Source organism: Pogoniulus pusillus, chromosome 29, assembly GCF_015220805.1.
Source record: "Pogoniulus pusillus isolate bPogPus1 chromosome 29, bPogPus1.pri, whole genome shotgun sequence".
NCBI lineage: Eukaryota > Metazoa > Chordata > Aves > Piciformes > Lybiidae > Pogoniulus > Pogoniulus pusillus.
The window spans coordinates 18,137,749-18,163,894 of NC_087292.1; the positions used below are offsets into that span (position 1 = coordinate 18,137,749).

The 26,146-nt window shown below is 53.3% G+C and overlaps 3 protein-coding genes across 3 annotated transcripts in view; 1 reads left to right on the forward strand and 2 right to left on the reverse strand.

Moving 5' to 3' along the window:
- ZMYND8 (zinc finger MYND-type containing 8) overlaps positions 1–26,146 on the forward strand; it is a 95,989-nt gene that overhangs the window by 5,656 nt on the left and 64,187 nt on the right. Inside the window, exon 2 of the mRNA XM_064167872.1 lies at positions 24,168–24,304. The gene's annotated coding sequence lies outside the window, so the exon portion shown is untranslated. The remainder of the gene's footprint in view (positions 1–24,167; positions 24,305–26,146) is intronic.
- On the reverse strand, positions 47–6,824 carry LOC135188455 (protein-glutamine gamma-glutamyltransferase 6-like). The gene is made up of 10 exons (XM_064167892.1): positions 6,740–6,824; positions 5,491–5,619; positions 5,150–5,330; positions 4,801–4,936; positions 3,411–3,514; positions 3,080–3,322; positions 2,057–2,362; positions 1,060–1,223; positions 755–879; positions 47–523 (listed from the first exon to the last, which is right to left on the reverse strand). Exons 2-10 carry the CDS (start codon positions 5,584–5,586, stop codon positions 373–375), a joined length of 1,506 nt encoding a protein of 501 aa, XP_064023962.1. The 5' UTR covers positions 5,587–5,619; positions 6,740–6,824; the 3' UTR covers positions 47–372.
- On the reverse strand, positions 14,498–25,204 carry LOC135188451 (protein-glutamine gamma-glutamyltransferase E-like). The gene is made up of 13 exons (XM_064167882.1): positions 25,017–25,204; positions 24,029–24,196; positions 23,510–23,752; positions 22,442–22,560; positions 21,820–21,948; positions 20,251–20,428; positions 19,973–20,108; positions 19,502–19,605; positions 18,848–19,093; positions 17,864–18,169; positions 16,811–16,968; positions 16,480–16,613; positions 14,498–15,632 (listed from the first exon to the last, which is right to left on the reverse strand). The coding sequence occupies exons 1-13, from the start codon at positions 25,024–25,026 to the stop codon at positions 15,485–15,487; spliced, it is 2,079 nt and encodes a 692-aa protein (XP_064023952.1). The 5' UTR covers positions 25,027–25,204; the 3' UTR covers positions 14,498–15,484.

The window sequence follows — 26,146 nt, forward strand, 5'->3', positions numbered from 1 at the left end:
CATCTCCATGGAAGGCAAATTCATTGCAAAAGAATACAGCCATGTGGAGAGGTTTTATTTGTTGCTGAAAGTTAAAAGGTGGTCAAAAGGAGACTTAGTCTGATTTAAAAGTCAAATCTGGGAGCTTAAGACAGTGAGATGGGAAAAACTGAAACTGTTGCTACAAGGAAGAGGCTTTGGTTTCCTAGACAAGAAGGGGGAACGGGAGCAGAGTTAGACTGAACACCCAGGCCGTGTGGGAGCAGGAGAGCTGGTTCAGTGCAGTGTGAGGCTCGCCCATCTGTGTGGGGAGGTCCTTGCTGCAGCTCCTGCTCCTCCGGGGAGGACAATCTCTTCCCAGGTGTGCTGGAAGAGGAGGCTGACCCCAGCACCTCATGCTGGTGCTACTGCAATGGTCACAAATCCCTTCACGTGTGAGAATTTGTCACAGGAGAAGTCCACTTGCAGCTGCAGGGGCCCAGGCCTGCGAGGTGTGAACTCAAAGTAGATTTTGGATCTCTCCCTCGGTGCCAGTCGTGCCAGGCTGCGGAGAACAAAACAGTCAATCAGGTCAGGCTTGCACTGCCCTTCCCCCAGAGCCCTGAGCAGCAGCGCTGCGGCAAGCAGGGCCCCAGCCTTGGCTCCTGAGAATCGCTAAAGGCTTTGTGCAGACAGAAGAGGCGACAAAGCAGTGCAGCTGTTCTTCCCCGGGGAAGGGGACAGGCGCTGCTGCTCCTGCCGGGGGCCCCGAGGAGGAGCTGCAGGCTCCACTCACCGGATCTTGACCTGTTGGTTCATCAGGGTCACCAGCAGCACGCAGCGGTCCACGGGCTCCGGGAGGGGGTTGGCGTAGGAGATCTCCAGGGTAGCAGCTTTGTTCACTACGACCCTCCGGGGGATCTGAGTGACACAGACACCTCGGGAGGGTTAAATCCTCGCTTTGAGCAGGCAGAATTCTAGAGCAACCTCTGAAACTGCGGCCCGAATCAGTGCATTTATCCCCAACCCCCCCTTTAAGGTCTGAGCTCCAGAGGGGCTCTTTAGCTCTTTGTCCGGGACAGCAGGGAGAGAGTCGTTTACCTTAATGATGATGTTTGTGTCCTCTAAAATGATCGTCTTCTCTACCAGCAGCTTTGCCCCGTTCGTGCGCATGACCTCGCAGAGGGCAGTCACCTGGATCCTCTTGTCGGTGGTCAGATACTTCCCGTAGTAGGAGTAAGGAATCTTTATCCGGATGTGTTTCCCTGCAAGCAGACACAGTTAGGGGCCAGGATGCTCTCCAGGAGCCTCAAAGAGAAGAGAGCTTTTGTGATACTGCTAAAGAGAAAGGGAGAGAAGGTGGCTGCAGGCTGTTCAGCCTTCCCCCTGCTATCTGTTTCCCTCTTCTGCTCACCCTTTTCTACTTGACCTCATTGACCCTCAGAGTTTTGAGTGGGGATTCTGCTTATCTGCATTTCACTGTTCCCAGCCCTTTACATCTCTTACAGTTAGAGGTACAACCAATTGTATCTCTTCCCTCTTTATATCCTATTTGTTTAATCTCAGTCTAGAAGGAACTTTGGGTCAGGGTTCAGAGATGCTTTTCAGGTGCTCTGCTCAGCTCCTTCCTCTAGTCCTACAACTTCTCTGCTTGGTGTGGGAAAATGTTTCTCTCTGCAGCCCCTGGCAAGGGAAAAGGTCTCTGTATTTTGATACCTTAACTCTTTTGAAGAGAGACAGAGTTTCACTGCCACTTCTAACCTGGCCAACTGCTGTTAGAGTGCTGGCAGTCGAGTGCCAGACAGCACTGGGCAGACTTGCCCTGCTTGTGCTCCTGTACAGGTAACAGTCACAGCAGACACACACACAGAGTTCTGCATCTGTGACTGACTGCAGCCTTCTAAATACATGTCAGTTCCTGACTGCACTAACCAGGGGCTGCAGAAGAAAACAGAGCTCTTGTCAGAAGCAGTCCAAGCAGTGCTGCTGGGAGATGGAGCAAAGCAGCTGCACCACTGCAGCCATGAGGCAGCTGCTGCTGGTCACCTTCCTGCGGCTCGGAGGACTCTGGTGGCCGCTCAGGGGCATCAAAAGTTACCTTGCTTAGAACCAAGATCCACAGAGGTGGTTGCCTTCAGGATCTCTGCCACTGTCCTCCGTGTGTACAGGATGGTCGATGCACTCATGTCCACCTTCACAGTCTTGTGGTTGGCAGAGAGGTTACTGAGAACTAAGATGAGGTTAATGTCTTTGCCAAACAGTGGAGGCTCAGCCAGCTTGAACCTCCCTGAGATCCCAGGGTTTCTGATCGCCTCCGAGGGAGATTCTGTGCGTCCTTCTGTGATGCTGGACCCAAAGATCTTGGCCAGGGCCTTTTTATAAACTTGTCTTTCCTCAGCAGTACCTGGGCAAAGGAGAGAGCCAAGTCAGACTGCTCCTCCTGTTGGCATTGCCCCTCCTGTGTAAGGGCTTTCAGAGTCTCAGCTCTGCACCACCCAAAATATGCAACCCTCAGAAGCTGCCTCTTAATAAAGAGACTACTCAGTACCCAAGCTGGAAATGTAAACCTGCTGTATCAAGAAAGCAGTATGAGAGCACTGGCAGAAGGCAGGCGAGAGATGCTCAGACAAGATGAGCCAGGGGCTGGAGCAGCTCTGCTGTGAGCACAGGCTGAGGGAGCTGGGGCTCTGCAGCCTGCAGGAGAGAAGGCTCCATGGGGACCTCAGAGCTGCTGCCAGTGCCTGAAGGGAGCCTGCAGGAAGGCTGCAGAGAGACTTCCTGAGGGTATCTGAGCCAGGCCAGGGGGAATGGTTTGGAGCTGAGGCAGAGCAGGGGGAGAGTGAAGCTGAGGGAGAAATTGTTGAGTGTGAGGGAGGTGAGAGCCTGGTACAGGCTGCCCAGGGAGGCTGTGGCTGCCTCCTGCCTGGGGGTGTTGCAGGCCAGGCTGGATGAGATCTTGAGCAGCAGAGTCCAGCTGAGCGGTGTCCCTGGGCACGGTGAGGAGATTGGAGGAGATGAGCTCTGAGCTGCCTTCCAGCCTGAGCCATTCTATGAAAACAAGTTACCCATTCCTAGCACCAGGAATGCAGCAGGAGATAACTGATAACAGGGAGATAGTTACCTTCTGGATATTTGTAATTGTAGGTGATGTCCACCCGGGAATTGCTGCCTACAGCTTTGGTGCTGATGGATCTGCCAATGATTTCAGTGTCACAGTAAACCCTCTTCTTGGTGCCATCGTTGTACACGATCCACCTGTTGCAGTCAGCGTTCACCTCGGTGTACACAAACAGAGTGTCATAGTCCAGGTCTACATCCCCTTCCTTGATGGCTACCACAGATGCAGGTCCACACTGAAACAGTCCTAAAAGGTGAAAACAGATGTCACAGCCTGTTGGTTGTGCTCAGTTGGGAGAAGGGGTGTTAGGTCATGCCAGAAGCTGTGCTGTCACCTCTGCTTTGCTCCTGTGGAGTCGCATCCAGGACCTGCCACCCGTTGTAGGCTGCTCCCAGGTCTGGGCGCAGGAACCAGCTCTCGTTCCAGACGTGGTAATCCCTGGGGAGAGAGAGTAGGCTCTGGGAGGCAGAGTTACAGCCCTGCACACCTGGCTTGGAGAGCAGCAGGGGAGCTGGGGTTACAAAGGTGTGACACAAGCTGTCTGCTCGCAGCAGCTCCTTTCCTCTTCCGAGGGATGTGCTGCCTGCTTTTGAGGTGTAGACCTCAGGGTGGGCAGGCAGAGAATACAGAGGTCAGCAGCTTACTGTGGGGGCAATAGGAGCCCTGAGTGGAAGGTTTAAGCATCAGATAGAGGCAGTACTTGGTGAGTGGGTTCAGCAGCCTTCAAATGTGGGAAATGCTCCATTTACATAGAAACCTAAAGCAGCTACATTGGGTCAGACAAATTTCTGAGCCCAACAGCCCCTCTGCAGCTGTGGGCAGCAGCAGACGTTTGGGAAAGAGGTAAGAACATGTGAGAGAATGGGCACATCCCACGAGGCTGCTGGAGAATGAGAGACTTGCAGTTAGTCATGCCAATGAGACTGCTGAGTTGAATGGCTAAGAGCTGAAAGGTTTCTCACACCCTTTAGCCACATACACTCCATGGTGGAAGGAAGCAGAGACAGTGAAGCTCACAGTGCACAGGGACTCTGAGCTGTGCCATCTGCCTCTGGGCATGGTTAGTGCACTTCTGCAGAGGGAAGTGGCTGCAGAACACAGATTTCAGAACTTGGGGGACAACTGAAGTGTCCAATGGAATCATCAATCCTAGAATATCCTGCTCCTTGGGCTACTCAGCTGGAGGCTTGGCTGGTGGTCATACAACACTGAACCACAATGACCAGTAACCAAGTCTGAGTAGTGTTGGGGTTGTTCTGTCCCTTTCAGCTCCCACAAAGGGAAAGTGTAGCTGAAGGAGTGCTGGCAAACTTCTTGGGGAAGCCCCCACCTAGCTGGGGAGAGTGGCAGGCCAAGCTGAGAAACACAGGCCTTGGATGTGTGATGAAGAGGAGCTAAGACAGCAGGAGACCAGTTAATGACATGGAGGGCACCGCTGGGTTATCAGGGACAGGCTGATTGGGGTCAGTAACTAAAGCAGCCTTGGACTGGTCCCTTGTCAGTGGCAACAGGCTTCAAAGAGTTGCAGCTTGCCTGAGGCTGGCTGAGCCAAGGTTCCCTCTAACCCTGCAGCATGTCTCTCCCCAAGGGGACAGCTGGTGTCTTGTTTTGGGTGTTTGGATTAGATTTGGGTCAGTCAACTGCTTCTGTACTGCTGCTCTTGTCTTTGAGCCTTGTAGCCCCTCTCTCTAGTTATTGGTGAGGTGCAAACCATTTCTGATTACCATGTGGAGTCCTTGCTGATGTTGAGACTCCTTCCAGAGCTGTCGTAGTACTTGTCAATGCTCAGGTTCCTGTCCACGTCATGGGCAGAGTTGAAGTTTGACACCAGCCGAGTTGGAATCCCCAAGCACCTCAGAACTGGAATGTAGTGAGAGGAAAAAGGGCAAGATTGAGCAACAGAGCACGAAGGAAACCCACACAGCTTCAGTTCAGCGATGACACATCCCAGACAAAGCTGTCAGTGCTCTGTGTCTCTTCAGCACTGCTGCTCCTGTGCAGTAAGCTCCTGGCTGTGTGCTTCCTCTGCTCTCAGAGCTGCCAAAGGCCTCTGCTTCAGCCCTCTCCCCTCACCTGTGCACATGACGCCAGCGAAAACCCAGCACTGGCCATACTGCACGGGTCTGTAGTTGTCCTGCCGCCACTTCTGGAGGATGGCCACGCTGCCATCCCACCTGGAGGGGTTCTCGTGGGAGTGGAAGCTTCCTTGCCACTTTCCCAGGAGGACTCCGTTGTCATTGTCGTTGCCATTGATCTAGAGACAGGGCAGTGGGAGAATGCACAGCGTCAGCTGGCTGTGGTGCAGCCCTTCCAGGCAGTCACACTGCTCAAGGTGCAGGTGGCTGAGCCTCAGTGGCTCAGCAAATGCCTTTGCTTAAGCAAGTGGCCTGCAGTTGAAGCTGCTCAGTTCATACCATGGAGCTGATCACTCTGCCCACATATTTGGGATCTCCCCTTCGGGACACGTCGCTGGCTGGGCTCTGGCGGTAGTACAGGCTCAGGTCCAGCATGGTCAGACAGATGTTCAGGAGGTGGTCTTGAAACTGTGACCAGAGAAGACAGAATGCAAAGAAAATAGTTTCACAACCAGAATCAGAGAAGATTCCACTGCAGCTTCTCCTTTAAAGGTGTTACAGCCCAAAGGTGATGCAGCCAGAGGGGCCCAAAGGCAGCAGTGTGCAGTTCAGGCTGCAGGGATGGCTGCAGCTGGAGCAGCAATGCAGCAGGGAGCCTTTGCCATCCAAAGAGATGGCTGCAGTGAAACTGCCAGGCTTGTTCTTACGCCCCTGGAAACGTTGAAGGTTGTGCTGGGTGGAGCTCTGAGCAGCCTGAAGATGTCTCTGCTCATTGCAGAGTGTCAGACTAAGCAATCTTTGAGGGTCCCTTCCAGCCCATGCTCAGCTTCTGTGTGGATGTCACTTCTGGCCATGAGCACATGTAGAGGTTAGTTCCAGTTGCAGTGTTGTGCTGAGCCATTTTTCATGCTTCAGTCCTGTGCAGACTGTGAGTAACTCCCAGGCTGAGTCTACCCTGGTTTGTTCAGTTTGCCTCTAAACAGGCACTCCCACAAGAGAGGCAAATGTTACAGGATCACAGAATGGCTCAGAGCTTATCTCCTCCAGCCTCTTCACCATGCCCAGGGACACCTCTCAGCTAGACTCAGCTGCTCAAGCACGCATACAGCCTGGCCCTGAATATCTCCAGGCAGGAGGCAGCCACAGCATCCCTGGGCAGCCTGTGCCAGGCTCTCACCTCCCTCACATGCAACAACTTCTCCCTCAGCTCCACTCTCCCTCTCCCCCTGCTCTGCCTCAGCTCCAAACCATTCCCCCTTGGCCTGTCTCACCCTCAGGAAGTCTCTCTGCAGCCTTTCTGCAGGCTCCCCTCAGGCCCTGGCAGCAGCTCTGAGGTGCCCCTGGAGCCTTCTCCTCTGCAGGCTGCACCCCCCCAGCTCCCTCAGCCTGTGCTCACAGCAGAGCTGCTCCAGCCCTGGCAGCATCTTTGTGGTCTCCTCTGGACACTCTCCATCAGCTCTGTGTCCTTCTCATGCTGGGGAGAGCAGAGCTGAAGGCAGGACTGGAGGTGGAGTCCCAGCAGAGCAGTCAAGGGGCACTTGACAGCAAATGCAGCTGAGGCAGAGCCCAGCTGGTGCCTGCTGCTCACCTGCCCGTAGAACCATCCTCTGGCCTCGATGTACCTGGCATTGCCCACGAAGATGATGCCGTTCTCGTTCAGGACGTACTCCTGTCTCTCGTTCTCGTTGGCCACGTAGACATCATCACCTGCAAGCCAAGATGCAGATGCTGTCCCGCTGGGAATGGCAACAGCCTTCCAGAAATACTTGTGCCTTACTTCAGCAGGGCCAAAGTCACTTCTGGAGCAGTGAACCTCATGGTTCAGTGAGAATGCCTGCAGCAGTGCAGGGTCCAGGGGGTAGAAATCCTCCTCCTAGTGCTGTAGCTCTCCCCTAACTTCAGTGCAGCCTTCCTGTACCGCCTCAGTGTCCCCTGTCTGTGCTCTGTATGCTTACAGGAGCGATGGGGAAGAGCTCAGCCTCGCTCCCTGGGTTTTTCTGCCTTCTCAGGGTAGTTGGAATTAAAGGACACTCAAAGAGAATCACCAAGGTGATGATTTTCTCTCTTTTCTAGTAATTTCTGTCTTGGCTGTAGACACCCAGACAAAGATCTCTACCTGCCTCCTCCAAAGTGCTGCCAGGAGTGTTACTAGGATGGGGTTTTGGTTCCCTTGCTGTCCTTAGGCTGTCACAGCAGGTAGCTGCAGTGGGGCATTGCTTTCCCCCAGGCGTTTGGGTCCTTTCGCTCACTCTTTAGGTACCAACATCTCCTTAGCTCTCCCTTTCAGTTCTTACACTTTAAAATATCCTCTGACAGAGTCTGGATTTCAGGAAAAACAGAGAGCAATCAGCTTGTCTATTGTATTGAGTTAGCTTCTTTACCTTCCTATGGGAACTTCCCATCCTTCCCTTCCTGCAAACAAAAAGATTGTGGAATTTATTAACACAGTTGGTACCAGATGCTCTAAGTCTGGTTCGTGGTGGTTGTCCACACTTCCTCATCTCCTTATTACTGATTGCCAAGCTCCTGGGCCAGCGTGGGCCTGGAGAGCTGCGTGCAGTTCCAGGGGCTGCACTTGAAGGTGTGGGCTGTCTCCCATGACACTTTAGTAAGCAAGCTGAGGAAGCGTGGTGTAGAAGAGCAGACATGAGCTGGGTTAGGAACTAGTTGCAAGACAGAGTTCAGAGAGTGGTAATCAATGGTGCCAGGTCCAGCTGTAGAGCTGTGACCAATGGTGTCCCCCAGGGATCAGTTCTGGGGCCAGTCCTGTTCAACATCTTCATCAGTGCCATTGCTGAGGGCACAGACAGGCAGAGTCTGCTCAGCAAGTTTGCTGATGACACCAAGCTGGGAGGCTTGGCTGAGACAGCTGCAGGCTGTGCTGCCATCCAGAGAGCCCTGGGCAGACTGAGAGCTGGGCACAGAGGAACCAGATGAGGTTCAAAAAGGACAAGTGCAGAGTCCTGCATCTGGGGAGGAATAATAAACTGCTGCAGTGCAGGCTGGGAGGTGACTGCTGGAGAGCAGCGCTGTGGAGAGGGCCCTGGGGGTGCTGGTGGCTAACAAGTTACCCATGGACAGCAATGTGCCCCTGTGGCCAAGAAGGCCAATGGGATCCTGGGGTGTAGTAGGAGGAGTGTGTCCTGCAGATCAAGGGAGGTTCTCCTCCCCCTCTACTCTGCCCTGGTGAGACCTCATCTTGAGCACTGTGTTCAGTTTTGGGCTCCCCAGTTTAAGAGCGACAGGGATCTGCTGGAGAGGGTCCAGTGGAGGGCTAGGAGGATGATGAGGAGAGGCTGAGGGACCTGGGGTTTTTTAGTCTGGAGGAGAGAAGACTGAGAGGGGATTTGATCAATGTTTATAAGTATCTGAAGGCTGTCAGGAGGGGGGGACAGGCTCTGCCCACTGCTCCCTGGGATAGGACAAGGAGCAATGGGTGTAAGTTGCAGCAAAAGAGGTTCTGCCTCAACACAAGGGGGAACTTCTTTACTGTAAGGGTCACAGAGCACTGGAATAGGCTGCCCAGAGAGGTTGTGGGGTCTCCTTCTCTGGAGCCTTTCCAGGCCTGTCTGGATGTGTTCCTCTGTGACCTGTGTCAGATAGTGTTGTCCTGCTCTGGCAGGGGGGTTGGACTTGATGATCTCCTTGGGTCCTTTCCACCCCCTAATGTCCTGTGATCCTGTGACCAGTTGGAAAGATTGGGAGGAACCCTGAAAGTGTTCATCATCCCTGAAAACAGAGCCTCTGAAGGACAGGGAACTTTGGAGTGAACTTAGACAACAGCATACCCAAATCAGTAGTGAGCCACTCGAGTGGGTTTTCAGGTGGCAGGTAGGGATCTGTTAGCAGCTTTGCTCCACTCCAGTGCTTTTCCTCTCACCTCTGGTCCAGGCTGTTCCCTTGTAAGCAGTTATTTACTGATAGTACAGGTAGGTTAGCAATTCCTTAATGAACAACCTCCCTCGTGGAATCACATCTACAGACCAAACCTGCCACTTATCCTGAGCTGAGCACACAAAGGTTCTCTTCTTCCTCTGTCGGGACACTCACTGGTGGTAGCAGACCCTCGGGCTGTGCCTGTCCCCTCTGCAGCAGCTTGTCCAGCAGCAGCCTGCTGGAAGGCTGCTCCCTTTTGCTTGGCAGTGGCCACTGCACTGTCTGATAAATCCAGAGGCATTTTCTGCAGTCCTTAGCCCCGGACTGGAATGGCACAGGTTCCTTGTGCTGAGGAGGTTTTGTCTGGTCTCGTGAGTGCCACTGCTGCTCTGCCATTCCAGTGCTGCAGCTGTCAGCTGCTTCAGCCCCTGCACTGTGCTTTCCATCAGTTAGAAGTTGATAGGTTGGATTGGATGATCTTGGAGGTCTCTTCCAATCTGTTTGGTTCTGTGATTCTCATTCTAAGTTACACCACAAGTGACCTTACAGGGCAAGGTTGAGAAGGTTTACCCCTCAGGACTGCCTGTGCAGACAGTCTGCATTTTCTGAGTATACTTCTGTCTTCCCACGCCTGCTGAGCTCATGAGCAGCTTTTCTCACCTTGGCTCCTCACATACCTGTCAGTGGCCTTTGACTAACATGTGGGCATAGTAGGAAATTGTGGATGGTTGTGGATGCCTTCATTTTATAAGCTGTTTAGTCACCTGGCTGGCCAAGAGCTCCCTTAAGTGCATAGTGATGTATCTTAAGGCTAATTTAGGTCTCTCGACTATTGCACATTGCAAAATCTGAGCTTAGGAATGTGCATTTCTTCTGCAACACAGTGAGGATGCAGAAGTAGAAACTGAAGCAGGAGCATATGTCCCTTTTCAGCCTGTGCTGAAAGACATGGGCAGGACCACTCTGCACAGCAGTCCTCCACCAGTTGCCAGAGCTGGCTGGGGCAGAGTCTCTGCAGGTGGCACCTGCCAGAGCAGTCTGGCTTTGATGTAGGTGCCAGGCAGGAGTGTTCCTGTGTGCTCACTCCAGGTGTTGGGAAATCTGTGCACTTGTGCAAGTCTGCCAGCCCTCATCTACAGAAAAAAGTGATGTCAGCCCTGAAGAAAGAGCCCACACCACCCCGTGCAGCACATGCCATTAGGATAAGAGGGGTGTGAGTAAAGGAGACGGCGCAGCAGTGGCTTTTTAAGGTAGTAAAACCAGATAGAGGAGATTACTGCCACCGGCAACACAGAGAGAGAGCCTGGGGGGCAAGCTCACTGCGCAGGCACGGAAACGAGCACGGCACTGACACTCAAGAGGCAGATGTACCTACCTGGGCACCAGGGGTTGAAGAGCAACACAAACTGCCCCAGGAATCTGGAGGAGATCTTGTTCCCTGAGGTTACCTGGAGGGTGAGGTTGTATCGCCCGATGACGGCGTTGGCCGGGCTGGCGATGGAGAAGTTGACGGAGCCAGGCTCGCTGGGCGCCTGCACCGCGCTCCAGCCGCTGGGGCTGGCCTCGGCCAGCTGAAACACAGCCTTTGTACGGTGTGCTTCTGAGGGAGCTGGTCCTGCAGAGACAAGGGGGCAGCTGCTTGGCAGAGCAGAGCGGAGCCTGGTTTCAGTACCACCCCCACGCTTAGAAAGGAGCACATCAGAGCGTTGCCGACACGGGAGGGAAGATTGCATCTCTAAGCAGAGTCCGTGGGACAGAGGCTGCAGCCGTGTGGGAGCACGGATTCAGCTGAGAGTTACCTATTTCGGTGACAAATGCCAGGCTCTCCCCAGCCTGCCGGGGCCTGTTGAAGTACAGGGTGATGGTGAAGCCCTGTCCTCGCCGCACGGTCAGCTCGGTGTTGGCGTAGCGGTCGGTGTGGTGTGCCCGCGCGTTTGCCGAGGGCTGCCAGCTGATGTGGGTGGGGGTCAGGTCTGAAAAGCAGCATCACAGAAAACAGCTGGTGGGAAGAGACCTCAGAGGTCGTCCAGCCCAAGCTCTGACCCAGCACCGAGGGGTCAGACCTAAACTGCATCCCCTGGCAGAGGGCAGGGAGCAGCTGTGTCGTTTGCTGCTGGGACATGGGGAGGTCGCTAAGCTGTACTGGAAGAAGGCCACCTAGGGACAGGTAACTCCTTAAGAGTTATTAAGTGCAGTGGTCAATAACAGACATTTTGGCTTGAGCAGTGCTGCAGAGCTACACTGAGGCCTTGGACCTCCAACACTCCCTGCAGAGTGCTGGATGCTCTTTTGCCACTGGGCCAAGAAGGAGCATTGACAAATCAGTGCCATTCTCTGCCAGCACCCAGTGGAGTGGCTGCACCCCCCTCTCTGCATCATGTCTATCTTCAGAGAGGCACTTTCTCTGCTTACAATCTGGTGCTATCTGGCCTGGAGTAGGGGAAGATGCCCAGTGAGACATTGTCCACCTTGCATGAGCAAACAGAAGGTGTTTGAGGACATGTGCTGGACCCAGAGATGAGCGTGGGATGGCAGTGAGCTGCAGCAGGCTGCTGCCTTCCCTGCAAACCAGCACTCTGGAACCTGTTTTCAACATGTCCCATTAAACAGGGAGCAGCCTGCCCTGCAACTGCCCACTTTGGTTTGAATTTTAAGAGCAGAAGTGCTCTGTGGCAGAGTTTGAACGCAGCTTTGCATTCCCCTCTGTAGGCTCCAGGCCCACAGCTGCCTTGGGATGGGTCACACAAAGGATGAGATCTCTGACATAGCCTCTAAATCAGATGCAGCTCTGCATGGTGCCTTTGGAAGTGATGGGAATGACTTTCCCCCGTCCCCACTCCCTTGATGCTCCCCTTTCCCCCACCCCCCCCCAAAAAAAAAGTCCTCTGCTTAGCTCAAAAATGACTCTCTAAGAGGCCTTACTAACAACAAAGCTTTGAAAACAAAGTGTAAGAAGAAAGGACACAATAGAATCTCCCTCAGATAAGAAGTGTGAGCAGATCCCTCCAGGGCATGTATCTTAAGGAAGTCCTGAAGAAAAGAACTGCTGCAGGGAAGCAAAAGCCGCCCAGGACTCACCTGCCATTCCCTCAGCTTATGAGAACTGCTCACAACTCCTGCTTTGTTCTTCAAGGCTGCCCAGGTCGCATTAATCATAAAGAGAAGAACCCAGCAATCGCTCTGTGCTCTCAGCTGGAATTGCAGAGGGGGAGAGAGGTGCTTAGCAGTTGTTACTAACACCTGCAGAGCTGTCAAATTAATTAGCTCGCTGCTCTAACCCAGGCACGGCTAATGCCACTGTTCCTGCCGCTTGTGGGTGTAATGACGGGAGGAGATTCCAAACCCATTTGCTCAGAGGAAATGCATTCTGTGGGATTCCGAGGCAGAGGCACTTCCTACAAGGACAATAGGTGTGCCCAGGGCCGGGGACCTGCGAGGAGGAGGAAGTGGGGAGTGTGGTGGGGTGTAAAAACCCCAGGAAGGAAAAAGGAGCATTTCCTGATTGCTTAACTGCCAGGTTGGTTAATGCCACTTCTGGTCTGTCCGGCAGCTGTGGATTGGTTTTAGAGGGCTGGGTTGGGTGGGTTTTTGTCTCCTGTTGTCCCCAGTGCTCCCTGACTTACACAATCTTAGAAGCTCCCACCAGGGCCAGACTTCTGTTTGCCTGTGCTGTTAGCCAGCTCCAGGCAGCCATTTCCGCAGCATTCTGCTTCAGAAAGACCCCCCCAAGCTATGAGCCGTGGGTAGCTTTTGGGTCAGTGCAGAGTCAGCCCCTCTGTCCTCGCAGCTGCCGGGACATGGGCTGCAGCTGGCACAGGTAGCAGCCTCACGTTGTTGTGGGGAGCAGGAGGTACCTGCCCAAGGTTCTGCAGCTTCTCTGGTCCTATCCTAACACTCAGCAAGCACTTAAATCAGCCTGAGTCTTAAGTTCTAGGTAAAGAGAAAAGCTTGAACAAGAAGCAGGAATGGAGACCCAGCACCTTTTCTAAGGCCAGTTTTACCACAAAACTGCCTTCTCACAGCTTTCTCAGCTGCTTTGTTGGGGTACCACAAAGACTCAAAGAGCAATTCCTGTCCTGAAAGAACAAGAGCAGAAGGCTTCTGCCTGGGCAGCAGCACAGCTCATAGGGTTTGTCTTCACTTACATTGCCATTCAGAGTCCTTCCTTCTCTTGGAGGTTTCCAGGCTGTCAAAGCTTGTTCCGGGAATCGCCTCAAACAGGTCTGATTGCTGTCCAGAGCTACTTCAGTTGGTCTTTTTCTCTTTTCCTTAATTCATATTCCTTGGAAACCATAAGAGCCACAAGCCTGTGATGTTCCCTGCTCTCCACACACAGCCCTAGTGACAAACCGCATCGACCAGTTCTTAAGTTCAGGTGCTGGGTGCTTAGGGCGATTGCCTCAGACCTTACCCATTGCTGCCCTGTGCTATGACTCTTTCCTTTCTTCTCCCTTGCTACTCACAAGTAATTAACTCTCTCATCCTTTTTCTGTCCTGGCTGCAGCCACCTCCTGTCGCTGTGCTCGACACGCCCACAGCAGTGCTCACCAAGCCACCAGCACCTCTCCCTGACTGGCCTACATCCCAAGCTGGCACCTGCCAGTCTGCACCTTCACCACAGCAAAGCAGCAGCAGCTGCTTTTGCAATCCCTTTGGAATGCTGCAGTCATGGTTCCTAAGTGACTAATGGCTGAGCCCCGTCGCAGGTGTTTCCCTAGCTCCCTGCCACCCACCCATCACCCAAACTGCTTCACAAGAGGTGGTTGCTGCTTCCCCCCAGGTTCCCAGTCTTGAAACAGCACTCAGGCTGCACACTTTTGTTGAAAGCTTTGCTTTCCCTCGTGTTCAGCTCCTTCAGAATGTCTTCTGCTACTCGAACGCTGCACTGTCGTGCCCTCGGGGTGGCCACATCTCACCTTGCACTTGGGTCGTTGCTGCTTTGTGCTAGACGGCAGAGCTTGAGTGACCTGCACAAAGAGTGCTGCAGAATGCCCTCTGAGCCTGTGCCCAGGCAGGCCCACGGTTGGGTTAGCCACGTTCCCTTTGCTTGCAGAGCAATAGGTTGCCTTCCTTTTGGCACCCCTTCAATCCAACTGGCAAGCTTCCCTCTCCTGCTAGAGCACTCTTGCACAGGGGGTTGTCTCCAGACATCCCAGTGGCCATGCACTGTGCATCCACACTCTAAATCCAAGGCCACGCTTGAGCTTGAACTTGCTTGGTCTGCTTGAGAAGAGCTCTTAGCTCTGCTGAGCCTTGGGAAACATCAGGAGCAAAGCAAGGGCTGCTAGTGTGGGTTACTGGTGCAGCCTCTCCTATGCCCAGTGTGGTCTGTGGTGACACCGTGTGACAGGCAGTGGAGAACCATCTGGCTGCAGCTGTCCTCCTAAAGCAATTTTGCTGGCTACAAGGACAGGAGTTCAGTCAGGCTGAGTTTGAGCTGCTCAGGAAGCAGCGAGGAGGCCCCGTGGCAGGTCCCAGGTACCATGTGGCGGTACCCTGTGGCACAGGGCTGGCTCTGGGCATCTGTTAAGGTTCTGGTGGCTTCTTGGCCCAGCAGCCCCAGGTTCAACAGGCAGCAGCTTGGCTTTCCATCAGCTTCACCTGCACAGGTGGTTTTCAGTCAGAGACTGACTTGCTGCTGAACAATTCTTGGCCACTCTCTGGGCTCCCCCTGGTTCAGTTGCTCCTGACCCCAGCTCCTGGCCTGTTCCTGTTCTGCCGTAAAGAGTTTGGGTGAGTTTTACTGAACTTGAACTCTGGGAGGTGATCTCCTCACACACAACCTGTAGTGAAGCATTCCTAGCTCTTCCCAAGCTAAAACACCTCCAGACTTAGCATCTCCCTCCCTTGGAATGCCAAAGACTTCCAGCAAATGCAGAACGCAGAAATATCACCTGTGTGGAGCTGGGCAATTAGCTCATCGTGGCTGTCACATGGCTCTGGGACCAGACACCACCACATTCCTTCTGAACATTCCCTGTGCCTCTTTTGGTCACTGATTTGCCCCCAGAAAAAGGAAACACCTCAGGACAGGCTTTGCAGGTGGGAAAGGCAAAGCTTAATGGTACAAGTCCTGCAGCTCATCCTGGCTGTGGACTTGGTAGGGTTGCGTAAGGAGAAACACTGCTCTGAAAATCCACTGTGTGAGGCTTTGGATGTGTGAAAAGGAGTTTGTGGGCATGTGTGCAGAGCCAGGAAGAATGATTTCCCAGGAAAACCAGACAAGAGTCAAACAGTCTCTGGACAGAAGCTCTTTTTAATACTGTGGAAACCCTCAGCAGTGAATGAGGACTGAGCTGTTCTGCTTTGGTTAAAACTCCAACCTGAGATTCTAATGGCTCAGTGCTGGTAACCTCTCCCCAGGGCAGGGGAGAGCTCTGCTCCCATTGTAGCACTGGTTTCTTATCCAGGATCTCTCCAGACATTTTTGCACACACATTCCATGTGGAACCTCTCCTCAGTCAGTCACCTTCACCATCTTGAAGGCCTTGATATGTGCAAATTTGTCACATGAGAAACTCACAAGTAGATGCTTGGGACCCGTTTCAGAAGGGGTGAGTTTGAACTTGGTGCTGGATTTCTCACTGGCTTTCAGTGGGGGTAAGCTAGAAACAAGAAACAAAGGGGAAAGCATAAGCTGGAAAGTAGCTTACATCATGCTGGAGCTTCTTCACTGACAGCTCTCAGCTTCACTAAGAGTTCCTTACTTCAGTGTGGGAGAGCCATGAAAAGGCCATGCAGAACCTGGCTTCTGTCTGCCTAAACATTCAAAGCCATGCACTGGGGTCTCACAAATAGACTGAGGAGCAGCCCAGATAAGCACACAAAGGAGGTGTCCTGGGATGGCCAGAGACAAAGCTTCATGCAGAGTCTAGAGCACAGCACTGAGTTATTAACACAGAACAGTCTGAGTCCCTGGAGGATGTCACTGCAAGCTCTTGGGTTGGGATGGATTCTAGCCCCAGGAAACCCTTGTTTGCACAGCAGGAAACTGCCAGTGGAAGTGAGGAAGGTTTAAACCAGTGCATCCTTGGGAACACCTAAAGAGCTCTACCTTGTCACCTTGTCTTGGCTTTCCTGAGGATGAGGTTAGAGGTGACACACACCAGGTTGCTAAATTCCCTCAGGAGAGCTTATAAATTGTGGGATAAATCATTCAGAGTTGCTCAAGTGCAAGGTGCCAAGCTGCTGTGTGTTTGTCTGTGTGTCTGCTCAGCTCTGGAGCCCACTCTCATTTACAAGGGTTTGGCCTCTCAGACTCTGGAGCCAAAGCCTAGCTGAGGTGAAGAGCTGGTTCAAAGTTGTGTGCTTCATTACAAGAGGTTACCTTTGCTGGCAACCCAAGGTATCTCCAGAAGAAAACGCTGTCCTCTCCCACTGCTCAGCTCTGGGTCATCCCTGCCTACAGCCTTGCTCATGTATCAGCAGGAGGGAGCCATCACTCAGACTTACTCTATCTCAAGGACTCCTCTGAGCAGGTCGTTGCCTTGAACCTGCAGCACACAGTCCGTCACCTCCACAGCAATAGGGTTGGCAAATGTCACTTCCACATCCACTTCTTTGTTCACTTTTGCTTCACCAAGGACCTGTGCAGAGAGAAGGTTTGGAAGGTCAGGTTCCTGTTACCCTTTTCTGTCCCAGCCTTCTCGGTCAGCAGAAGAGATGTTAGGAGATGCTGTGAGAGATCGTGGCAGCACACGAGCAGGCTGGGGGAGACAATGCCTCTGAGAGCTCATTTCCCCCTCTTGTGCCCTTCAACTGGAGCCAGGGGGCAGCACTTCACCTGGATGTCGATGGCAGGGCTGTCCAAGGTGATGTCTCTTTGCACTAGCACTTGGATCCCACCTTCTACGTGGCACAAAGCTGTCACCTGGATCATGTTGTCTGCGGTTAACTGCTGCTGGTAGTCACTGTATGGTATCTTGATAGGGAACTGTTTCTCTGGAAGAGAGGAAAGGAGTGGATGTGCACTCTCAGAAGCACACAGAGTTTCATGCCTGAGCTTAGCATTTTCCTTTCGTGCTGTCTGTGGGACCAGGAAAGCCTTCACTCATCACTATCACAGTGTAGCAGTTTGCTGTAGAGGGAGGGGGATTTCTTAGCTCTCCCTCCTCCTCTCTCTCCTGCCACGGTGCCTGGCCTGTTTTCCTGCCAGTTGCTGTGCCAGGTCAGGCAGCTGGAGCTGAAGGAGCTTGCCAGTGTCACTCCATCTGATGTATTGCTTATCCCAAGCTCCTAACAGCAGCTTGGTTGCATCTTCGCAGCAGAGCTCATACTCAGGCAGGGGATGCCTCCCACAAGCCAGAGTTCTTTCTAAACTGAGGTCCTTCACTCCTCACCAATTCTTTGATATGAACCTTCCTTTTCTGTGCACCTTGCTGGGATGTTTCAGCTCTTTCTATCCCTCCCCCTGCCAATTCCTCTCCAGCCTGCTCATGCTGCTTTTTCCTGCTGTTAGCCATGGCCTTTACCTTTCAGTGCAGCCTCTTGTGGCTAACCCTACTTGGCTAACCCTGTGGAGTTGGTTTCTCTGCTTGCATTGACCCTATCTTGTTTTGTTTAATGCAGGTTTGTTGAACACAGCTTGCTGCGTGCTCAGCCATCCTCTTTCCACTCCTAAGACCTTTTCCACAGCATGAGCAGCACTTGAGACAACGATGCTGTGACAAAGACCCTTTCAACACCTTCAGAAGGTGCAGTGTCATTTCTTGCAACCTTCTCTGCACAGGACAGGAAGAGGATTGCTCTTTTTAGACCTTTCACCCTCAGGCTGGCTAGTTTCTGATGCCCATTTCATGACAAAACAACTGTAACTAGAAGTGAGTTGGGGAATTACCTTCCTTAGGAGACAGGGTGACAGCTATGGAGTCCTTCCAGATCTCAGCAACTGGCCTCCTGGTGTAGAGAGTGCTCCAGGCAGTCATCTTGGCATGAACAGTCTTGGCCTCAGACTGTAGGTTTGTAAGAACCAGAACCAGGCTGAGATCTTGGCCAACTTGCAAGGGACCTGGCACCTTGAACTTCCCTGAGATGTCAGGCTTCTGGTCAGCCTCCTCTGGTGTTGGTGCTGTGGGATCGAATTTATCCTCGAGCCCCAGCTTCTTGCGGGCCTTCTTAAAGGTGTCTCTCTCCTTTGTGGATCCTGCAGAGAGAACCCTCTGGTTGGGCTCAGCAGCTGGCAGGCAGCTCTGGTCTGACACCACTGCTGGGGACAGGCTGCAGGATGCACTGCCTGTGCTTGCAGAGCAGCAGAGCCTCTGGGTCTGCAGGCAGCACTGCCCCTCTCACAGCCTCTCCTGTCACACACAATCTGAACTCTGAGCTTCCTCAATCTTTCCATTTCCAGCCTTTTGAATGGTTGCAATATTTAGACCCTAACCCCCTGCACTTTCAAACCCCAGGGGCTGCCGGGTTGGCATGCTGCTGGGAAGCTTTGCTGCTCCTGGGGAAAGGGCTGCTCTGCCTTAGGCTTCTGCGGTAGACCTTTGGTCCTGCGGGCAGAGGAGCGGGCTGCAGGCGGAGTCCCGCAGAGCAGGGGCAGTCAGTGCTGCCCGCGGGCGGAGCTGGGAGCGCTTCCCTCGGAGGCGCTCGGACTCGCCCCCGCCCGCTCTAGCCAAGCACCAACGGGACAGGCAGTATTTTTTTTTCGTCTCTTTGTCTTCTCTTCCTTTTTTGTTAGAATCGAATCAGCTGGGTACAAATTTTGCTCCTACCTTATAGATGCCCCAAATCGCCTGCTAAGAGACTCTGGGCCTAAAGTCGGTGTGCTTGGGAAAGCAGCAGCTGTGTCAGCAGAGGAGCCGCTGAGGGGTTCGTTTACCTTCCTCATATTTATAGTCTTTGGTGACATCTACCCGATCGTCCCTGCCCACGGCCTTTGTGCTGATGAGCTGCCCAATCTCCGTGGCCTTGGAGAAGATGAGGGTTTTCTTCCCGGTCGCGGGCTCGTAGCTCCAGTACATGCAGTCTGCGTTCACTTCTGCGAAGACGAAGGGGCAGTCGTAGTCCAGGTCCACCTCTCCCTCCTTGACGGCGACCCGCGAGGCAGGGCCACACTGATAGATTCCTAGGCGGCAGGAAGAGGTCACTTAGCCGTAACCGAGCCTCGGGCAGCAAGCAGAGAGCCAGGGATGTGGGTAGGAACTGCTCTGAGCCGCCCAGCGCTGCTGCCCCAGCCCAGCCCTCACGCCGGGTCAGGTACTGCTGCATCTCCTGTGCGTCCTGAAGCTACCCCCCCTGAGCTGTTTGCTGTGAGCCCTTGCTGGCCAGGATCTCTGGATGCCCCTTCTAGGAACAGGGGGACTGTTGCAAAGGACTCCTCCTAGGAGTCAGGAGCTTGGCATCCACAGAGCTGAAGCTCTCCTAGCGCAATCGGTACTCCCTCCTGCCGCTTTGTTTCTGAGCGTGGTGAGGTTCTCCTCTCCGCCAGACTCCGTCCCTTCTCAGCAGCCCTGCTGCACCGGCCCACACTTACCTCCACTCTCCTCTTGGGGAGTCGCGTCCAGCACCTGCCATCCGCTGTAGGAGGGGCCCAGGTCGCCGCGGCTGAACCAGCTCTCGTTCCAGACGTGGAAATTCCTGCGAGCCGGAATGAGCAAAGTAAGCTCCTGCCGTGTGTTTCTGAAGCCCTGTGCAAAGCCAAACCCATTCATCCAGGTCTCTGTTCGATGTGCTAAATGCCCTCACTTGCGCAGGAGCTTATCTGAGACCAAGCACTTCCACTCTGACCTGGACAGGAGCTGAAAGTGGCACCGTGGGACAAGTGTAAAGTGAGAGTGCCAAATTTGGGGTATTAGTTTGGGATACTTTTTAGTCGATCCTCTGTGTGTGTGGCTGCTGTAAAGGCGACTCTAAAGCAAAGCATTTGCCAGCAGAATCTGCTCCCTGAGCCTGAAGGCTCTGTAGGCACCGAGTGGTGCCAGTGCCAAGCACTGCAGAGCCTCACCACACGCTGTCGGTTCCCCTCTCCAAGTGGTTCCCCTCTGCATCGTAGAACTCATCCACGCGCAGGTTGCCGTCGGCATCGTGGGCAGAGCTGAAGTTTGTCACCATCCGAGTGGGGATCCCCAGACACCTCAGCACTGAAGAGGGAGTGGAAAACAGTCAGAAAGTGTTTCTGGAAGGGGAAGCTTCCTGTAACACGCTAATGTCCTGAAACACTTTCACCTAGGAAGTGTTGTTCAGGCTCCTCTCAGCAGAGCCTGTGCGTGCCACCGAACGTACCTGTAGTCAGCACTGCTGCGAAGACCCAGCACTGGCCATATCTAACAGGTCTGAACCCTGACTTCTTCCAGCCTTGCAGGATTTCAACACTTCCAGTCCAGCTGCTTGGGTCTTTCCCACCCTCATATTTTCCACTCCAGTTTCCTAGCAGCACCCCTTGGTCATCGTTGGCATTGACCTGTAAGGATATTCTCTGTGTTGGTGCTGAGGCACATAGGAGGTTACAGCAAATGGAGCAGGCAGGAGGAAAGCCTTGGATGATATTTTAGTGGGCAAAATTCACAGCCTCATGCAGCCTGCAGGGGGAAGCTTTCTCTTTCCAGGGAGACACAGAGAGCATTTCACGACTGTCACACCCACACGAGTACAGGAGCACCTGGCAGCAGGACAAGCATCTGTTGTCAGTGGACCTTCATCACGCAAGGTGTCAGCTTTACCCCCGTGTGATTGAGTGGCATCATCCAAGCATGTTGTGGAGCTAAGCTTGCAGAGTGTGCCTGGATCAGGAGGTAGTGAGCCCTCAGCAAATTTACATTAGACAAGGGGAAGACACCACATGTGGGGCACAGCCACCTTGAGAATCTGGGGCATTGTGCCCTTGGAAACCTCAGGAGGGAAAAGTGCATGTTTCAGAACTTGGGGAGAGGCTGGGCAGCAGCTGGGTGAGTGGCAGCCCTCCTGAGAGAGGCCTGGGAGCCACAGCAAATGCCAGAGTCACTCTGAGGCAGCAGTGCTCTGCTGGCAGGAGGGGAAACCTGTGCTGGGCTGCCCTGGGACCAGCGTGCCCAGGAGCCTGGCGAGCTGTTAACTCCCCCTAAGTGCCCCTAGCAAGGGTGTGCCAGGCACTCTGTCTCCAGGTTTGGGTCCCTGGGTTCAAGGGGCTGCTGAGGCACTGAAGAGGGCTACCAAGATGGTCGGGAGCCTGGAGCACATATCTCCAAGAATGAGCTGGGAGCACTGAGCTGGTTCAGCCTGGTGGAGACAGGGATAAAGGGAATGTCACAGCAGCTTGCAGCTACCTGAATGGACCAGAGCTCACATCTGGTCTGTTCTGGTAGGTGAAGTGACAAGAGGCTGACTGCAGAGGGGGTTGGACTAGATGACCTTGGAGGTCTCTTCTGACTCAGACCATTGTGTACAGGCAACAGAAAGCTGTAGCTTGGGAAGAGCACATTTGATGTAAGAGGAGAATTCCACACTAAGGGGACACTAAGGGGGCAGTGCAGCTCTGGGCCAGCCACCCAGAGAGACCATGAAACCTCCATCCCCAAAAGTTTTCAAGGCAGCCTGGCAAGCTGGGTTTGGACTAAAGACACCCAAGGGACTTAGAGTTGACCCCCAGGTCACCACAGCCTTACACTTTGCTGCCTATCAAGACGCCAAGTGCCAGAGGTGGCAGGATGAGAACTCTGGCAGGCTCCCAGCAGGTCGCTACCCAGGGGTGTCCCCAGCCCACATTTCTGCCTCACAGGAGCAGTGGTGTAAAGTGCCCTGCGGAGCTCCTTCACGCTCAGCCGCAGGGCTGCAGAGGGCAGGCAGCAGCCTGGGCTGCTGGAGCCTGCTGCTTACCATGGCGCTGAGCACTCGGCCCAGGTACTTGGGGTCGTTGCGGTGAGACACATCCGTGGCAGGGTCCTGGCGGTGATTTAGGCTTCGGTCCAGCATGGAAAGGCAAATATTGAGAATATCTCCTTGAAACTATGTTACAGAAACAAATTAATGCTTTAGAGACACAATCACTCTGCTAGAAATCACAACAAGCAGGGCCACAGAAATGCTTCATGGGTTTTCAGTCGCCATATGAGCTGCTGCAGCTCGGGCAGGAGTGGCCACGTAAAGATGCAGCCTCAGCAAACTGGAGATTAGAACTCAATCAACTTTTCCAGGCTTGGAATCTCTGGACTTTATGCTAAGGCTTTGTCCCTCAGCATAGCTCCAGTACTTTGCTGTCCAACAGACACTGAGGTTCCTGCTGGCTGCACCTCTGAGTCCTCCATCATGTCACTGATTGGTCACTTAAATCCTTATATTAACCAAGGCAGCAGGGCTTGGCTGATTCTAGTTTCAGCACCAGGCTCCTGCTGCTCAGAGGTGTGTGCAATGGACTGGACAAAGATTCAAGCTCTGGCCACCCAGCCCATGTGAAAACGAGGGCACAAAGCGCTGCCTGCTGCTTCAGTGCTGCATTTACCTGGCCAAAGTTCCATCCAAAGCTGCTGATGCGATTTTTATTGCCTGCAAAAATGATGCCAAACTCTTCTAGCACATACTCCTCACACTCAGCCTTGCCAGGCATGAAGACATCATCGCCTGTAAATACAAAACAGAGGTGTGTGCAGCCACAGCAAGCAGGATAAAAGAAAGCCTTGGGGTCCTTGGTCTCTGTCACTAAGAATGCTTGCAGGTAGCCTTTGCTGCTCTTGCTGCTACCACCAGATTGTGCAACTCAAATCTCCTATAAGTAGTGAAAGGGTTGGGGGTGCCTGAGTGAAGAGAGGAGTATGAGAGTGCCAGACCTGAGAGAGGGTGACAGCTCTGCACAGGACTCCTCTCTTAATTCTGCAGAGACCAGACACTCTTCTAAACATGTGCAAAAGTAGGCAGGCTCTGGCAAAAGCAGAACTTAGTCTTTAGAGCAAGGAGAGCCCCACTGAGTTCATAGCCAGAGCTGGGTTTATGTCCCAGAAGGTGCTGAGGAAAATAGGGCCAGGAGGATGCTCAGAGGGCTGCAGCAGCTCTGCTGTGAGCACAGACTGAAAGAGTTGGGGCTGTGCAGGCTGGAGAAGAGGAGGCTCCAAGGTGACCTTCTTGTGGCCTTTCAGGATCTGAAGTGGGCTACAAAAAAGCTGGGGAGGGACTTTTTAGGGTCACAGGGAGTGACAGGACTAGGGGGGAATGGAGCAAAGCTGGAGGTGGGGAGAGTCAGGCTGGATGTGAGGAGGAAGTCCTGCACCATGAGAGTGGTGAGAGGCTGGAATGGGTTGCCCAAGGAGGTGGTTGAGGCCAGGCTGGATGAGGCTGTAGGCAGCCTGCTCTAGGGTAGGGTGTCTCTGCCCATGGCAGGGGGGTTGGAACAGGCTGACCCTTGTGGTCCCTTCCAACCCTGACTGATTCTATGTTAAATCCTTTCCTCACTGGCTCCACCATCTGAGGACTCTTTGGGCTCTGCAGTGAAGTTCACATCTAATGAGGAAGCTGCAAATGCTACTGAGGCTGCAAGCAGCTTAGCTCTTTCAGGGACAAGTGGGCAAGTTCATACCTGAAGACCAAGGGTTAAAGAGTAAAACAAAAGTGCCAAGGCTTGCTGGAGAGGAGCTGCCACTTGCAGGGCTTTGGACACTCAGCCTGTAACGTCCGACGGCAGCGTTGGGCGGGCTGGAGATGGAGACGCTGAAGGAGCTGGAGCTGGCAGACTGCAGCACTGCACTCCAGCCTTCCTTGCTTGCTGTGCTGGAGATACCAAACGTGGCCTGGGTCTTAGCCAGCTTTGAGGGTTTGGGACCTTTCAAGGGAAACAAAGAGCATTATCCAGTTTGCCCAGCTCACTGCAGTGGAGGTTCAGCCTGCACCAAGCTCAGCAGGGCTGTAGCCCTCCCCTCAGACACATTGGTGCCCTTCACTGGAAACTGCAGAGGGCATCACTGCCACCTGGGCTGGCAGCATTGCAGCAACTGCCCCACACAGTTCCACGGCCATGTGAGCTCTGAGGAGTGACCTTGCAATGAGTCTGCAGTGCAGGTCAGACCAAAAGCACAGCCGGGGCGGCTGGGAGCCATACCTGTCTCTGCAATGAAGGTTATGTTCTGCTCGGGCTGCTGTGCCCCGTTGAAAGTGAGAGTGAAGGCCTGGCCCCTCCTCACCACCAGCTCCTCGCTGGAGAACTTGCTGGTGTGGTGATCTCTTGCATTATCTTTCAGGTGCCAGTTGGTGCTTGGCTGTGTTGCAGCTACAGCAAAGGGAAGACAGCAAGAAGACGTCAGGGTGCATGCAGGGAGGAAGGAGCAAGGACACTTTCAAGTAGCTTCTGTTACTCTCCACAGGTAATGGGATCCAGGTGAGGTTTCCACCAGAATTAGAAATAATTTGCTATTGCTGATCACTTTATTCTTTATTTTTTCTCCCTTCAGGGACTCTTCCCCTTGCATAGCCTGGCAGAGACTACCTGAGTGTACCCAGTAGTAAAGAAGACTCTGAAAGACCTCTCAGAGGACAGAGCCCTGAAAGAACTGGAACCTTGTGAGTTACTTGGGGGAAGAATCTGGCTGAGCTCAGCTGATCCTTTCCAGCTGTCAGACCTAGCCTTGTACTAGCAGAGACACAGCCCTGCAGCCTCTCGACAAGAAATAAAGGAACCCTCTTGAGCTGAGAAACACTTCAGCCCTTTAAACCACAAGAGGTGATCTCTAGCCCCATTTAGGTGGCACACACCCCTGCTACAACTGACAGCTTCTTTCTCTCATGCCACCTTTGTCAGCCTCTCCTCTGCACTTGCCTGGCAGCCTCAAACAGCGGCAGACTTTGCTTGCCTTCCCTTTTCACATCGGGTAGAGATCTCCTTCCAGTAAACCTGCCTTTGCCATGCGCAGCAGGCACGAAAGAACACAGCTCCTGGGAAAATCTTTCTGCTAAACCTGAATGGAAGAATTTTATCTTCCCTTCTCTTGCTGCATTGGAACTTCTTCGAGCAGCAGTGCCCCCCCCGTGCATGCACGAGGTAGGGTTGTAAGAAAATCAAGCACCACAGAAGCTGCTCCCCCCTTGCTCACCTTGGCCCATATCTGATCAGCAGGTCCTGTGTGAGCAGCTTCTGCAGCTTTCCTCTGAACTTCCTCCTCTACTTAGGCTGACTCAAGCACTGGGCAGTGCCTTTCTCTTCTTTACCCAACTAGGTGTAAAGCTTTGCCCCTTTGCAATGTTTCCGGGGAGGGGGTGAAGGGTGGAGCCTGGACAGCCTCCTTTGCTCCCCAGCCTTTAGCTGGCAGCAGGATTTGAGGATTAATTTCCCATTTTTCTTCCACTTTCTCAGTGCCCTCATCCTGATCTGATTTCCTTCTGAAAAGGAAAACTCAGATCCAAACTTGGACATGATTTACCCCCAGCAGTCTGGCCAGGTGCTAGCAGTTAGATAGAGCCCCAGTTTGGGCACTGCTCTTCCTGTCAGTGTTGACACAGGACAGCAGAGCTCTTTGCTACACACCTTTTTTAAGCTTGGAACACCTCCTGAGCAGTATTTGCAGTGAGTTCTGAGAAGAACTCATTCACTGAGCCCATTGCTTTCCTGGAGCTGCCTTTTCCCCCTTCCACTGCCTTGTAGTCATTGCAGAGCAATGATCAAGGTTTTGCCTCTGTCCCAGAGTTAACCAGGCTACATTAAAGCAGGAACACAGGAGATGCTCATCCAGCACATAACTGCTGCCTAGCAACTTCAAACAGCCAAGCACTCCTGGCACCTTTAGATGGTGGAAGGGAGATGCCAGCTGAGGACACTGGCGCCCTGTGATGGCTGTCACTGCTTTCACTGCTGCACAATTTGGTTTTGATAGGATCTCTCTGAGCATGTAGCTAGGACCAATCTGTGCACTTTGACTTCAAGGAGAGTGATTGTTGCTTCTGCTTTGCAGGTGGCTTCTGCTAGGAAAGAGGGAGAGTAAATAGAGGAATCCTGAGGCTTCTACAAAGCAACCTGCACATTCTGATGTACTCAGTGTACAGCCCTGAGGATCCTCCCGAGTGATGCTGGGTTGGTCACAGCTGTGTCCCTTCCCAGCTGCAGAGTTTAACTGCCTGGGCTCAGTATTCAGCAGCCTAAGTAGTTCTGTTTGATGATCTGGATCATGTTTGCAAATTGCAGAGCTGGAACTTGCTCAACCTATTTCATGTGCAGACATAGTTTAGC

Bases quoted from the DNA above. Each gene is read 5' to 3' on its own strand.
- LOC135188451 (XM_064167882.1), bottom strand. The intron at 21,949-22,441 runs GTAAATGCAGCA...TCTGTAACATAG, and splicing joins TTGGATGGAACTTTGGCCAG to TTTCAAGGAGATATTCTCAA. The intron at 18,170-18,847 runs GTAAACGAACCC...TTCTCTCTGCAG, and splicing joins AGACTATAAATATGAGGAAG to GATCCACAAAGGAGAGAGAC.
- LOC135188455 (XM_064167892.1), bottom strand. From the start codon at position 5,586: ATGCTGGACCTGAGCCTGTACTACCGCCAGAGCCCAGCCAGCGACGTG. The intron at 2,363-3,079 runs GTAACTATCTCC...TCCTTTGCCCAG, and splicing joins CAATTACAAATATCCAGAAG to GTACTGCTGAGGAAAGACAA. The intron at 880-1,059 runs GTAAACGACTCT...TGTGTCACTCAG, and splicing joins ACACAAACATCATCATTAAG to ATCCCCCGGAGGGTCGTAGT.